The sequence below is a fragment of the Mobula birostris genome, chromosome 7 (assembly GCF_030028105.1).
Source record: "Mobula birostris isolate sMobBir1 chromosome 7, sMobBir1.hap1, whole genome shotgun sequence".
NCBI classification, from domain to species: Eukaryota; Metazoa; Chordata; class Chondrichthyes; order Myliobatiformes; family Myliobatidae; genus Mobula; species Mobula birostris.
In genome coordinates, this window is record NC_092376.1 from 42800214 (window position 1) to 42815775 (window position 15562).

Consider the following 15562-nt stretch of genomic DNA (forward strand, 5'->3'; position numbering starts at 1 on the left):
TAAGGGTAGTTTCACGCAACCCATTCAAATGATCATTTATGTTTTAAACCTCATTCTAATAAGATGTGTAATTTGTTTCCTGATTTATTTGTTCGCTTCAATTTTGGTGTCTTGCATTATGGAATCTGCCCTTCATTGGCAGGGGTGCTGAGCATAAGAGTAAGGAATTAATGCTGCAACTATATGACAAGTTAATCAGGCAGCACATGCAGTATTATTTGCAGTTTTGGTTGCCCCATTATAGGAATGATTGTGGAAAAGGTGCAGAAGTGGTTTACCAGACTACTGCCTGGATTAGAGGGTGAACAGACTTGTTCTCCAAAGTGCATCTGAGGCTGAGAGGAAACTTGACAACTTGTTTTTAAAATTATGAGAGGCATATATAGGGTAGACAGAATTCATTCCCTGGGTAGAAATGTCAAACTTTAGAGGGCATGCTTTTAAGGTTGGGGGAGTGAGTTTAAAGATGATGTGTGGGCCAAGGTGTTTTTTTTTACACAGAATAATAGGCACCTGGAAAGGGTTACCAGGGTAGTCGTGGATTCAGTTAATTTGGTGGAGCTTACGAGGATTTTTCATAGACTCATGAACAAAAAGGGAATAAAGGGATATGGGTGATACACAGGAGGAGGATATTTAGTATAAATTGTAGTCAAGATTGGCACAGCATTGTGGGCTTAACAGCTGGTTTAGTGCTGTACTGTTGTGTGTTTTGCTGACATTCAGTGATTTATCTGCATTATGTTCTCCCATTAGTTACGGTGCAGTTCTTTGCAGTCCTGTAAATTCAACATTGGAAATAGTTGTAATTTTGTGTTGGAAATAAATTCAGTATTTACTATTGAATTGTTACTTTGAGTCATACATTTGTATAGTACAGAAACAGCCCACTGTGTCCATGACAACCTTTCATCATGTTTTCAAGATTTAACCAATCTTACTACAAGCTGCTTGGAGGTTTAACATTGATTCAGCAAGTTGCTCTTTTTAAAATGCTAATATATTTTGAAATCTGAACCATTGATGTCAACTCGTTAAATAAATAACTCAGTAGTTGGTTTTAGTCATAGTCTTAGTAATACTTTATTGATCCCAGGGGGAAATTGGTTTTCGTTACAGTTGCACCTCAAATAATAAATAGTCATAGAACCATAAATAGTTAAATAGTAATATGTAAATAATGCCAGTAAATTATGAAATAAGTCCAGGACCAGCCTATCGGCAGTTGTAAAGTTTGATGACCACAGGCAGGAATGACATCCTACGACGCTCTGTGCTGCAGCTTGGAGGAATGAGTCTCTGGCTGAATGTACTCCTGTGCCCACCCAGTACATTATGTAGTGAATGGGAGACATTGACCAAGATGGCATGCAACTTAGACAGCATCCTCTTTTCAGACACCACCGTGAGAGAGTCCAGTTTCATCCCCACAACATCACTGGCCTTACGAATAAGTTTGTTGATTCTGTTGGTGTCTGCTACCCTCAGCCTGCTGCCCCAGCATACACCATGGTCATTGAGTGATTAGCATCATATTCATGTTGAAGAAGGAGATTTATGTTTTTACTATTTTGGGTACACTACCTAATTCAAGGTGCTGTGGAAATGTTGATTTAGTTCATTTTGTTTCTGCCAACCAAAGATAAAGTACTTTGGCTTTCCAGCTTAAATTTCTTAGCTTTGTAGATTATGGTTCTTCACATGATTATCAAGGTAATTTTTAAAATGTTATTGAGGATTTCTGCCTTTATTGCCTTTTGAGGCAGAGAATTGAATTGATTTATAAGTTCAGAGCTCCGAACTTCTGCATTCTTGCATGCTTCTGTAATTAGACTGATACATAAGAGTGATAGATAAAGTAGTCATGGGAAATTGGCTTTCATTGTTTACTCTGTCTCAACCATAATTTTATAAACTTCAGTTCAATCTCCTTTGTTCTCTTAGAAATTTCTTAGGAGTTAGAATTTCTTAGAAGTCAGAGTTAGACGTTTGTCTGAGATTCGGCATGTCACCAAAAACCTTGACGAACTTCTATAGATGAACAGGGGAGAGTATCCTAACTGGTTGCATCGTGGCTTGGCAAGGAAATGCCAATGCCCAGGCATGGAAAAGTGATGATACAGTCCAGTCCATCACAGGTAAACCCTCCCCACCATTGAGCAAAATTTATATGAAGTGCTGCTGCAAGAAAACAACTTGTCATCAAGGACACCCCCCCCCCCCCCCCCGCCTCCCAACCAGGCCACGCACTCACCTCGCTGCTACCATGGAAAAGAGGTACAGAAGCCTCAAGTCCCACACCACCAGGTTCAAGTACAGGAAAAGTTATTACCCTACAACCATCAGTCTCCTGAATTTCTGGCACAGATAGGTTCAAATACCACTACTCTGAGCAGATTCCATGACCGACAGACTTGCTTTCAGGAACTCTTCACAACTCATGTTCTCTTGATTTTTTTTCAATTTCCTGGTTGTCTCTGTTGATGTTTTTTTTTGTAAATTCTATAGCTTTTTTCCTGTAAATGTCTGCAAGAAAATGAATCTTACAGTAGTAAATGTTAACACATGTACTTTGGTAATTTATTTTGAACAGTTTTCAATGAAAATAACTCCAGCTTAATCAGTCTCTTCTCTTGACTATGATTTTCCAACATCGATGATATTCCTGTTAATTTCTCTAAACTTGTTTTTAGTATTATCTAATACTCTAGTATTCTGTGGTCTTATCACTACCTTGGATGGTTCTTGCATGATTTGCCCATAACCACTTCATTAACATGTCCCATTTCTTTCAGTGAAATGTTATTAGCGTTGTAACATAAATTCCCTTCCATCTTTTAATATGTTCACCTCTCATTTTTCAAAATTCTGATGGGTGTAGATCTAGTAGGTTCAACCTATCCCTACGAGATAACCCCTTCTTCCCAGGAGTTAACATAGTGAACTTTCTGAACTGCTTGCAATGCTGTGTGCATCACCTTACCAAATGCTATTTGGAAATTTAAGTTCATATACTAGTTCTCATTTATCCATCTATTACTTTATCATTAACACATAAGGCAGTTATTCCACCCTTTGGGTTTACACTATATCATAAAGGAGCAATTCCAATAGTTCCATTGTCCCACTCCTTATTTTTCTGCAAGAACTCTTAACAACTCATGTTCTCTTGATTTTTTTTTTCAATTTATTGGTTCTCAAATTTTTTTTCACACATGATTTTCCTAACCTATCTCGCCATCCTTACAATTTGAGAGGAAGCTGGAATAGAAATCCATATGGACATGGGTATTTGTCAGCTTTTAGCCTCATTAGTTTGCAGAGAATTTTTTGTTTTGTTTTGGGTTTCTTTCTTGGGACTCTTGTTTTTCTGGTATTATTAAGAGAAGATTGCATTCAACTTAGATAAAATGCTTTAACATTTCTTTCTTCAATAGTGCCCAATCTTAAGTATTCCCTCATGGCTGTTTTCCCAACTTGGTTTTATATGACATGATTCCTTTTCAGACATTTATGCTGCTTTATATTTATCTACTTTAGAGTAATTATTGGATTGTGACATAAAGGAATGAAATTCTTCAAAAGCATTTTAACTTTATGACATTAAATTAAGCTGATTCATATTAAAATTTACTCTGGTTCAATAGAGCAACAAGTTAGTATTTATCCAGAATTGTTAGTGTATACTAATACAAAGTTTGAAGAAATCTCTTGGCATGGCTGTTCCAAATTGAATTTGAGTAACTCTCATTAAATATAACTTTGTTCATTATAATCTTTCAAAAGATGAAAATGCAATTTATTGAACAATGCCAAAATTTAACTTAATTTGGCTATATTGTGACAATTTCGATGCAAGTATCCCAGGTTAGGTATAACTTTTATCCTGTTTTCCTGAGTTCAGGTGAAATTACAGCTGAAGAATTGCAACAGCGACTCAATGGTGCTAAGGAACAATTAATGACACAGAGCAATGTTGAAAGCAATGAATATGAACAAAGTACTGAAAATCAAGGTGAGTGTTAAACCTATTGTTATAGTTGTGACCTTGGAATGTTTTACTTAGAATTGACAGTGGTGTATGAATCTTCAATTGCATCTTCACTTTGAGTTTCTTATCACTTGAGGAAGCCAAGACCTTGATGTTTTTGGTAACAGTGTGTTTATTTGCTACTGTAGAAACTGGCAACTGCAAAGAGGTTCCTGTCAAAATACTAAAGGAATTTCTGCAATTTTTTTTCAAAAGAGTATACGATTTCCCCTAAATAACAAAGAAAATATTGTGTAAGAACATAGAACAGTACAGCACAATACAGGCCCTTCGGCCCATAATGTTGTGCCGATCTTCAAACCCTGCCTCCCATATAACCCCCCACCTTAAATTCCTCCATATACCTGTCTAGCAGTCTCTTAAATTTCACTAGTGTACCTGCCTCCATCACTGACTCAGGCAGTGCATTCCACGCACCAACCACTCTCTGAGTAAAAAACCTTGCTCTAATATTCCCCTTGAACTTCCCACCCCCTACCTTAAAGCCATGTCCTCTTGTATTGAGCAGTGGTGCCCTGGGGAAGGGGCGCTGGCTGTCCACTCTATCTATTCCTCTTAATATCTTGTATACCTCTATCATGTCTCCTCTCATCCTCCTCCTCTCCAAAGAGTAAAGCCCTAGCTCCCTTAATCTCTGATCGTAATGGATACTCTCTAAACCAGGCAGCGTCCTGGTAAATCTCCTCTGTACCCTTTCCAATGCTTCCACATCCTTCTTATAGTGAGGCGACCAGAACTGGACACAGTACTCCAAGTGTGGCCTAACCAGAGTTTTATAGAGCTGCATCATTACCCTGCGACTCTTAAACTTTATCCCTTGACTTATGAAAACTAACACTCCATAAGCTTTCTTAACTACCCTATCTACCTGTGAGGCAACTTTCAGGGATCTGTTGACATGTACCCCCAGGTCCCTCTGCTCCCCCACACTTCCAGGTATCCTGCCATTTACTTTGTACTCTGCCTTGGAGTTTGTCCTTCCAAAGTGTACCACCTCACACTTCTCCAGTTTGAACTCCATCTGCCACTTCTGCATCTTATGAATGTCTCTCTGCAATCTTCGACAATCCTCTACACTATCCACAACACCATCAACCTTTGTGTCGTCTGCAAACTTGCCAACCCACCCTTCTACCCCCACATCCAGTTCGTTAATAAAAATCATGAAAAGTAGAGGTCCCAGAACTGATCCTTGTGGGACACCACTAGTCACAACCCTCCAATCTGAATGTACTCCCTCCACCACGACCCTCTGCCTTCTGCAGGCAAACCAATTCTGAATCCACCTGGCCAAACTTCCCTGGATCCTATGCCTTCTGACTTTCTGAATAAGCCTACCGTGTGGAACCTTGTCAAATGCCTTACTGAAATCCATGTAAATCACATCCACTGCACTACCCTCATCTATATGCCTGGTCACCTCCTCAAAGAACTCTATCAGGCTTGTTAGACACGATCTGCCCGTCACAAAGCCATGCTGACTGTCCCTGATCAGACCATGATTCTCTAAATGCCCATAGATCCTATCTCTAAGAATCTTTTCCAACAGCTTTCCCACCACAGTCGTAAGGCTCACTGATCTATAATTACCCAAATTATCCCTATTACCTTTTTTGAACAAGGGGACAACATTTGCCTCCCTCTGGTCCTCCAGTACCATTCCCGTGGAGAATGAGGACATAAAGATCCTAGCCAGAGGTTCAGCAATCTCTTCCCTCGCCTTGTGGAGCAGCCTGGGGAATATTCTGTCAGGCTCCAGGGTCCTATCCGTCCTAATGTATTTTAACAACTCCAACACCTCCTCTCCCTTAATATCAACATGCTCCAGAACATCAACCTCACTCATATTGTCCTCGCCATCATCAAGTTCCCTCTCATTGGTGAATACCGAAGAGAAGTATTTATTGAGGACCTCAAATACGAGGAAACCTGCAGATGCTGGAATTTCAAGCAACACACATAAAAGTTGCTGGTGAACGCAGCACACCCTCCACCATCAACTCTGCTCTCAAACGCATCTCCCCCATTTCGCGCACATCTGCTCTCACTCCATCCTTCCGCCACCCCACTAGGCATAGGGTTCCCTTGTCCTCACCTACCACCCCACCAGCCTCCGGGTCCAACATATAATTCTCCGTAACTTCCGCCATCTCCAACAGGATCCCACCACTAAACACATCTTTTCCTCCCCCCCCCCCCCGCTTTCCGCAGGGATCGCTCCCTTGTCCATTCGTCCCCCCCATCCCTCCCCACTGATCTCCCTCCTGGCACTTAACCGTGTAAGCGGAACAAGTGCTACACATACCCTTACGCTTCCTCCCTCACTACCATTCAGGGCCCCAGACAGTCCTTCCAGGTGAGGCGACACTTCACCTGTGAGTTGGCTGGGGTGATATACTGCGTCCGGTGCTCCCAATATGGCTTTCTATATATTGGCGAGACCCGATGCAGACTGGGAGATCGTTTCGCTGAACACCTGCACTTTGTCCGCCAGAGAAAGCAGGATCTTCCAGTGGCCACACATTTTAATTCCACGTCCCATTCCCATTCTGACATGTCTGTCCATGGCCTCCTCTGCTGGAAAGATGAAGCCACACTCAGGTTGGAGGAACAACACCTTATATTCCGTCTGGGTAGCCTCCAACCTGATGGCATGAACATTGACTTCTCAAACTTCCACTAATGCCCCATCTCCCTCTTGTACCCTATCTGTTATTTATTTCTATACACACATTCTTTTTCTCTCTCTCTCCTTTTTCTCCCTCTGTCCCCCTCACTATACCCCTTGCCCATCCTCTGGTTTTCCCCCCTCCCCCTTTTCTTTCTCCCTAGGCCTCCTGTACCATGATCCTCTCATATCCCTTTTGCCAATCAACTTTCCAGCTCTTGGCTCCATCCTTCCCCCTCCTGTCTTCTCCTATCATTTTGGATCTCCCCCTCCCCCTCCCACTTTCAAATCTCTTCACTAGCTCTTCTTTTGGTTGGTCCTGACGAAGGGTCTCAGCCCAAAACGTCAACTGTTCCTCTTCCTCAAGATGCTGCCTGGCCTGCTGCATTCACCAGCAACTTTGATGTGTGTTGTATTAAGGACTTCGCTCACTTCCACAGCCTCCAGGCACATCTTCCCATCTGTATCTCTAATCGGCCCTATCTTCACTCCTGTCATCCTTTTGTTCTTCACATAATTGAAGAATGCCTTGGGGTTTTCCTTTACCCTACTCGTCAAGGCCTTCTCATGCCCCCTTCTTGCTCTCCTCAGCCCCTTCTTAAGCTCCTTTCTTGCTATCCTATATTCCTCAATAGACCCATCTGATCCTTGCTTCCTAAACCTCATGTGCTGGCTTCTTCCACCTGACTAGATTTTCCACCTCACTTGTCACCCACAATTCCTTCACCCGACCATTCTTTTATCTTCCTCACCAGGACAAATTTATCCCTAACATCCTGCAAGAGATCCCTACAAATCGACCACATGTCCATAGTACATTTCCCTGCAAAAACATCATCCCAATTCACACCCGCAATTTCCAGCCTTATAACCTCATAATTTGCCCTTCCCCAATTAAAAATTTTCCTGTCCTCTCTGATTCTATCCTTTTCCATGATAATGTTACAGGTCAGGGAGCAGTGGTCACTGTCCCCCAGATGCTCACCCACTGAGAGATCTGTGACCTGACCCGGTTTGTTACCTAATACTAGATCTAGTATGGCATTCTCCCTAGTCGGCCTGTCGACATACTGTGACAGGAATCCATCCTGGACACACTTAATAAACTCTGCCCCATCTAAACCCTTGGAACTAATCAGGTGCCAATCAATATTAGGGAAGTTAAAGTCACCCATGATAACAACCCTGTTATTTTTGCACCTTTCCAAAATCTGCCTCCCAATCTGCTCCTCTGCTGCTACCAGGAGGCCTATAGAATACCCCCAATAGAGTAACTGCTCCCTTCCTGTTCCTGACTTCTACCCATACTGACTCAAAAGAGGATCCTGCTACATTACCCACCCTTTCTGTATCTGTAATAGCATCCCTGACCAGTAATGCCACCCCTCCTCCCCTTTTTCCACCCGCTCTATCCCTTTTAAAGCAGTGAAATCCAGGAATATTGAGAATCCATTCCTGTCCTAGTGCCAGCCAAGTCTGTAATGGCCACTACATCATAATTCCATGTATGTATCCAAGCTCTCAGTTCATCACCTTTCTTCCTGATGCTTCTTGCATTGAACTACATGCACTTCAGCCCTTCTACCCTACTACCTTTACAACCTTTATTGTGTTTCTCTTTCCTCAAAGCCTCTTTATATGTTAGATCTGGCTTTACTCCATGCACTATACTTGCAGTTCTCGCATGACCTTTATCCTCCTCCACCTCACTATCTGCTCTAACACTCTGGTTCCCCTCCCCCTGCAAATCTAGTTTAAACCCCCTAGAGCAGCACTAGCAAACCTTCCCACAAGGATATTAATCCCCCTCCAGTTCAGGTGCAACCCGTCCTGTTGGAACAGGTCCCACCTTCCCTGGATCAAGGCCCAATTGTCCAGAAACAGGAAGCCCTCCCTCCTGCACCAACTCCTTAGCCACGTATTTAGCTGCATTATCTTCCTTTTTCAATCCTGAGATTTCAACCTTGGAGGTCCTGTCCTTCAACTTTGCACCTAACTCCCTAAATTCTCTTTGCAGGACCTCCTCCTTCTTCCTATCCTTGTAATTGGTCCCCACATGGATCACGACATCTGGTTGCTCACCCTCCCTCTTGAGAATACTGAGAACTCGATCTGAGATATCGTGGACCCTGGCACCAGGGAGGCAGCAGACCATCCGGTATTCGTAATCTCTTCCACAGAACTTCCTATCTGTCCCCCTAACTATCGAATCCCCTATCATGATTGCTCTCCTCTTTTCCCTCCTTCCCTTCTGAGCTGAGGGTCCAGTCTCGGTGCCAGAGACACAACCACTGCTACTTGTCCCTGGTAGGTCGTCCCCACCAACAGTATCCAAAACGGTGTACTTATTATTGATGGGAATGGCCACATGGGTGCTCTGCTCATTCTGTCTATTCCCCTTCCTTCTCCCGACAGTCACCCAGCTACCTGCCTCCTGAGTTTTAGGGGTGACTGTCTCCCTGTAACTCCTGTTTATTTCTGCCTGTGCCTCTCAAATGATCCGAAGTTCATCCAGCTCCAGCTCCAGTTCCCGCACTCGGTTTGTCAGGAACCGCAGCTGGATGCACTTTTTACAGGTGTAGTCATCAGGGACAATTGTGCTCACCCTGACTTCCCACATACTGCAAACGGAGCACTCGACTGCCCTAACTGCTGCCTCCATTACTTACTCCTAAGTTGATTAGAGTAATTAAAGGAACTTACCCGGCCTTACCTCACTGGGAGCAGGCTTGCCCTCAGCCTCTGCTTGCCAAAGCCTCTCGAGCCAAAGCATTCCTACTCTGTCCCACTGCTCCATCGCCCGCTCCGTTAATCTGCTCACTTTTTAAACTCTCCCGCTGTCTCATGGGCCAATTTTCATCTGCTTGCGCAGTCGTGCCCCGTTCAAACTTGCGAAGAAATGACTTAATTGACCCAAGAAAATCAATTCTATATCATTCTATTCCCAGGATTTCCCCTTCTTCTTTGAATTTTGTATAATAATTCTTCAAAAGCAAGTGTCAGTTTTTATTTGCTACTTTAGCACAGTATACGTATCTTTACAGTTTTTTTAACAATTTGTCTATAATGCGAGAGGTTTATCAGAACTTTCCACTGAGAAATATTGCATATAAGAAACAGCTTTTGGAGGTGAACAGTTGGGTTGATGATGCTTGGGAAGTATGGATAGTAGAATCTATTTGTTCAGTCCCTCAATATATAGATCACTTCCTGAACACAACTTGCATGCAACCGTCATTATAATTATTTATTTGCACTCATGTCTGACAGAATATCATTAATTGGCAACTCATGGAAGAATCTGCCAAAGAATATATAAATCAGCTTTACATTGACAGTATTTAGCGTTAAAATTGATATGTAATAGTTTTAATTTTTGTAACTTTTGTATGTTACTTTCTAATCTGTTCATTAATGCTCTGATTAATTTTTAAAAAGTGAGAAAATACTAAGTATACATAGTAGCAAATTCATATGACCATAAATTTACCTTTGTACTCTCTTATGATGAAAGGTGTCAACTTAGTTGTACTTCTACATATTCCAACATCTATGCATGTGTTTTACTTTGAAAAATAAATTAGAGCCTTCCAGATTAAAAAAAAAATTCCATCTTCCAAGCAAGTGAAATGTCACTACAGTTAACAGATTTATGAGCACAATTACACCCTATCCTCGTTATATGCGGGGGATACGTTTCTCGAAATCAACGCATGATGTGAATAATTATTTAAATGGAGAGAATAGGGATGCGTTCTTGAGGGTTTCCTAAGTATGTTTTATCTGTAATTTATTTACATTTTCATACCAATATGACACAAAAGCAGTACCACAAGGCAACATTAGTATTATATTTAATCAATTTAAGATAATATTCAACGTAATAAATCATAGAACGTTAACATACTAGGGTGTACAGTATTCACCAACAGTGGCAGGTGTGTTTGCTTCGGGAGATGAGTGGTTGTTATGGTGTCGGGCAGCTTTACATGGATGAGGTGGATGGTTGTGTGTTGTCAGGATCATCAGGAGCAGCAAAGGGTGAAGGAAGACTCACAAAACTCTCAGTACTGCCAGCAGCAGGAGATGACACCGGTTTGAAGAAAGTGGTGAGGATTGTTTGTTTGGCAGTGTTTGCTTGTTGGGAAGAAGTCTTGACTGCAGGGAATGACTGAAATGCTGACTCCGTTCTAAACTTGGGTCCATGTTCATCGCCATTTGTGCCAAGTGTTCCGCAGCCTTAAAAAATTCTGCCAGTTGCTTCGGAGTGGAAGACCTGACCTCTTTCCAGGATTCATCAATGTTGTTGATGGCATGTCCGATGTTAAAGGACTTCCACCATTCTCTCACCGTTGGTAAACTCCTGGGATTTTCAAAATCGTCTGTTGCTTGCAGCATCTGAGAGACAGGTCGCAGTAAAAAAATACACCTTGAATGCGGATATCACACTTTGGTCGAGTGGTTGAATCAGCGATGTTGTGTTAGGCGGCAGGAAACGCACTGTTATGTTAGGATGAATGCTGTCCAAATGTTTAGGACGGGCTGGCGCATTGTTAAAAGAACTTTAAAGGCAAGATTCTGTTCCCGGCAGTAGCGTTCAGCCTCAACAGCAAAATGATTAGCAAACAAATCTTCAAAGATTTGACCAGTGACCCATGCTTTCTTGTTAGCTGCCCAGTGAACAGGAAGCATATTCTTACTCAAACCTTAAGAGCACAGGGGTTCAGTGAATGGTAAACTACGAGCGGCTTCATCTTACAGTCTCTTTCGGCATTGGAACTCATAAGCAAAATCTATCCTTTGCTGCCTTGAAACCTGACGCAGTCTTTCCATCCTTACTTATGTAAGTGTGTTTCGGCATATGCTTCCAAAAAAGCCCGACCTCATCTGCATTAAACACCTGCTTTTGTGTGATGCCTAACTCAGCTATCATAGCCTGCAACTGCGCAGGGTTGCGTCCCAGAGCTGTGTTACCTTCACCTGACACCGCCCTGTTTATAATTTCCAACTTTTTTTCCCCAAGTGTTAAAGCGGTTCTCTGCCGCTTGGCGGATGGCCCAGGACTTGAGATCAGACGTTTAGGAGGCACAGTTAAATATTTCAAGCACAAAATCACTGCACCGTAGGTAAAAACACAAAAATTTAAGAGCACAAGGTCACGCGTCCATACGTGCCAAAACCAATGCGAGACTGGCAGGAGTGAGACTGTGAGGCGTGCGCACGTGACTTGTATTGGCGGGAAAACAATGCTCCTCACATAACAGTTTTGGATGCATATAATGAGAAGTTGGTAAAAATAGGTTCCTCGCATAACTGTGAATCTGTATTGTCTGAAGACGCACATAACGAAGATAAGGTGTATAAAATTACATTTGAGGCAGATAAATAGCACTAGAAATGGTTCCTCTGTATGCCCAGGACGTGACCCACTGCACTGTGTCAATTTTTTTGTTCCTTACATTAAATAGCACACTACCAAATTTAATTATTCCATTTTTATGCAAGTGTAGGGAAAATTGGACAGATAATCAAATATATTTAACTTGCATTCTGGGGGTATATTTTCTCAGTTTTAAAGCATCTCAATGTATTGTTGCTAATTTGAACAAGTCACAAAACGTGGCATAGAATTATATATTCAATAAAGAATGGACTCAGCAATGCACTGGTCATATGCTTTACTGATTAGTACTGATTTTTACATTACATTGGCTATATTAAAAATTGTTAAATGCTTTCAAAGCAGGATTAATGTCTCTACAGAAAAAAAAAACTTTATTGTAGTAACATGTAATGAAGCTTTCATAATTGTGTGATGTTTCCAGCTAAGATGGGGTATCTTCATAATTTGCATATCATATGTTTGAGGCAAAACACATTTCAAGATTTTCAGTTCTGCATCTTGTTTTATCAACCGTTTGGTATGTGCAAGCTTATTTGGAAATGATCACTAGTCAGTTCTTTGTTGATCTCTCCTTTGAATTTGTATTTGAATTTGTCATGGATTAAAGTACCATGTTTTTAACCTTCTCAAATTTTGAGTTTTAATTATTACAAAAAATTTGCATTAATGTAATAATTACATTATTTAATTCATGACCTGCAAGCCCTTTGTTGCAGATTAGCTGTATTTGTGTTTTTAGCACCACAGTTCACGGGTTTCGTCTGGTGTTTTTGCACTTCATCTCTTTCTAGTTTAAATTTCTGTTTAATGGGAAGTAATTCTAAACAAAAGGATTTGTAGATCTTTGACATGATTTTAATATGATACATTTTTCCCCTTTGTTTTTAGGCTCTGACTTACTAGGAGAAAGTTCGAATAGTGATTCCCTCCTTGAATGGCTTAACACATTTAGACGTACAGGAAATGCCACCCGTAGTGGACAGAGTGGGAACCAGACATGGAGAGCTGTGAGTCGAACAAATCCCAATAGTGGCGAGTTCCGCTTCAGTCTAGAAATCAATATTAATCACGAACATGAAACTGTCAATAGCCAAACTTTGGATACATCTATACTGGAAGGTAACACTAATAGGAACGTAGAAAATGTCCAGCAACAAAGTTTTGCTCCTGTCGCTAGTCGTACCAGAAGTCGAACTCGGGCCCATGTCCAACTGACTGCTGAGCGGACAAATTCTGAATATAACCTGGGAACTGCAATCAGGGCTGACGAAGTAGAAAGCATGGAAGTTACTCCACCTGTGGCCCAAAGAAGTATCACAAATGGAACTTTTGAAATAACAACTGGTCGACAAAGGTCAAGAAGACAAAACGCTAATGAGCAAACAGCTTTAAGTGTAGTTGGTCAACGGCGAATCAGCAGACGAAGAGCAGAATGGCAGAGTGTTAGAAGAACACATGAAGAGGAACAGCACAGTCAGACTGAAGTTGCTGTATTAGAGAGGCACAGCATACAAAACTCTGTGAGTGGAAATGACCTACATGGGCAAATGGAACCACGCAGATCTTACAGGAATTCACAGAACAGACGTAGTCGATCCCCCTTGCGTAGAGAGAGTGCCATGGTAAATTCTTCAGATTGGGCTCCGTTGCGGCGGGAGGACCATGTTGAGCGGAGACAGGGTACAAGAAGGCAACGGACTGTGGATCAATCCACCATGACCACAGAGGAAATCCAGACTGTTAGTGGGAGTACTACTGTGCCATCGTCAGCTGGTGGCATACTTAGACAAGAGGCCATAGATGAAAGAGAGAGAAATCATTCCAATGGGTCTTCTGGTATTCGAAGGCATCCAACTATTATGTTGGATCTTCAAGTTAGAAGGATACGTCCTGGAGAAAATCGAGATCGTGATAGTATTGCGAATAGAACTCGTTCCCGTGTCCGAATGGCAGAAAATACAGTGACTTTTGAAAGTGATAGTGGTGGTTTCCGCCGTACTATCTCACGATCAGAACTTGCCGGAATTAGGACTTATGTCAGCACCATCCGTATACCTCTGCGCAGGATATCTGAGACTGGGCTTGGTGAGCCATCATCTATAGCCTTGAGGTCAATACTACGTCAGATTATGACAGGATTTGGTGAGCTAAGCTCCCTAATGGAGAATGATTCAGATTCTGAACTTAACCAAAGAGTTCAGCAGAACCCATCTGATAGCTTTGATTCGGTTAGCTCACAGACCAGTTCAAACCTAAATCTCTCTAATTCAAGAAATGAATCAAATGACAGATTAGCTGGAGACCAGGCTGCAAGGGTTCAAATGAATGAAAATATGCAGAATGAGAATCTTGACCGTGCTGCTGAAAGCATTGAGACCAGGCAAATTCGAGATACAAATAGTTTGGTAGAAAATGGTACCTTGCCAATATTACGGCTTGCTCACTTCTTCTTGTTGAATGATGACGATGAAGAGGAGCGCCAGAGGGGTCTGACCAAAGAACAAATTGACAATCTTATGACTCGGAATTACGGAAACATTAGCGCAGAGAATGAAGTCAGTAAAACCTGCAGTGTTTGTATTAATGACTATGCAGTTGGGAACAAGCTTCGAAGACTACCATGTGCACATGAATTTCATATTCATTGTATTGACCGCTGGCTTTCTGAAAACTCCACTTGTCCAATTTGTCGACAGCCAATTTTGGGGTCCAGTAATTGATTAAGGAGCGCTTTACTCAAGCTGCTTGTTCATTTTGGAAACTTCAAAGCACTAGGAATCTGACTTATGGGAATTTATAAAACAAAGGTTATAGATTCTATTATAGAACCATGAAATACATTCTTATTGCTTCTTGCTGAAGCTTTATTTTTTTAGATTTTTTTTTGTTGAGCTGAGCACTTTGTCATTGGAATGATTGGAACTGAAGGAAATGAGCCAACCTGAAGTATATTATTGGACATGATTAATCATATATGTAATACATTGTATTGTAGATGCAATTATGATTCATGGTGTGCTCTTTTTGTGTTACAAGATAATAGTGCAGACTAACAAAACATTTGTCATTCAGTCTGACTAATAGTATAAAGTATCTGGCGAGCAGAATTAAATTGCTCATAATCTTTGAATATGATAAATAAAATAAAAATTTACACACGGAAAATAAGCTTGATTTTCTGCAAATAAAAATACTGCAAACATTTACAATGGAATTGTCTAAGTTTTCCACTAAATTTCAAGATAGTTGCCATAAATTTTGGATTTGAAAGCAATTGTGTGGTATGAACTCAATGAGATTATGTACAAATATTTCCTGTCTTCTTCGACCAACCCACTTCACTCTTAAAAACAAGTCTTTTGTTTAATTTGGTATTAACACAGGTTATGCCAACAAGGTAATTCAAACTGGCTTTGCTGAAAATGAGTTTCTATGTCGT

At 41.4% G+C, this 15562-nt stretch overlaps 1 protein-coding gene across 6 annotated transcripts in view; it reads left to right on the plus strand.

Annotated features, from left to right (window-relative positions):
* The window catches only part of rnf6 (ring finger protein (C3H2C3 type) 6), a 52307-nt gene extending 36981 nt beyond the window's left edge, over positions 1-15326 (plus strand). For 5 of the 6 annotated variants that reach the window (XM_072263006.1, XM_072263009.1, XM_072263005.1 and 2 more), the window contains 2 exons: positions 3905-4015; positions 13012-15326. In XM_072263006.1, the coding sequence (XP_072119107.1) occupies positions 3905-4015; positions 13012-14843 (1943 nt within the window). In that variant the 3' untranslated portion in view covers positions 14844-15326. The remainder of the gene's footprint in view (positions 1-3904; positions 4016-13011) is intronic. The other variant, XM_072263008.1, reaches the window with a different exon arrangement.
* Positions 15327-15562: the final 236 nt, after the last annotated feature.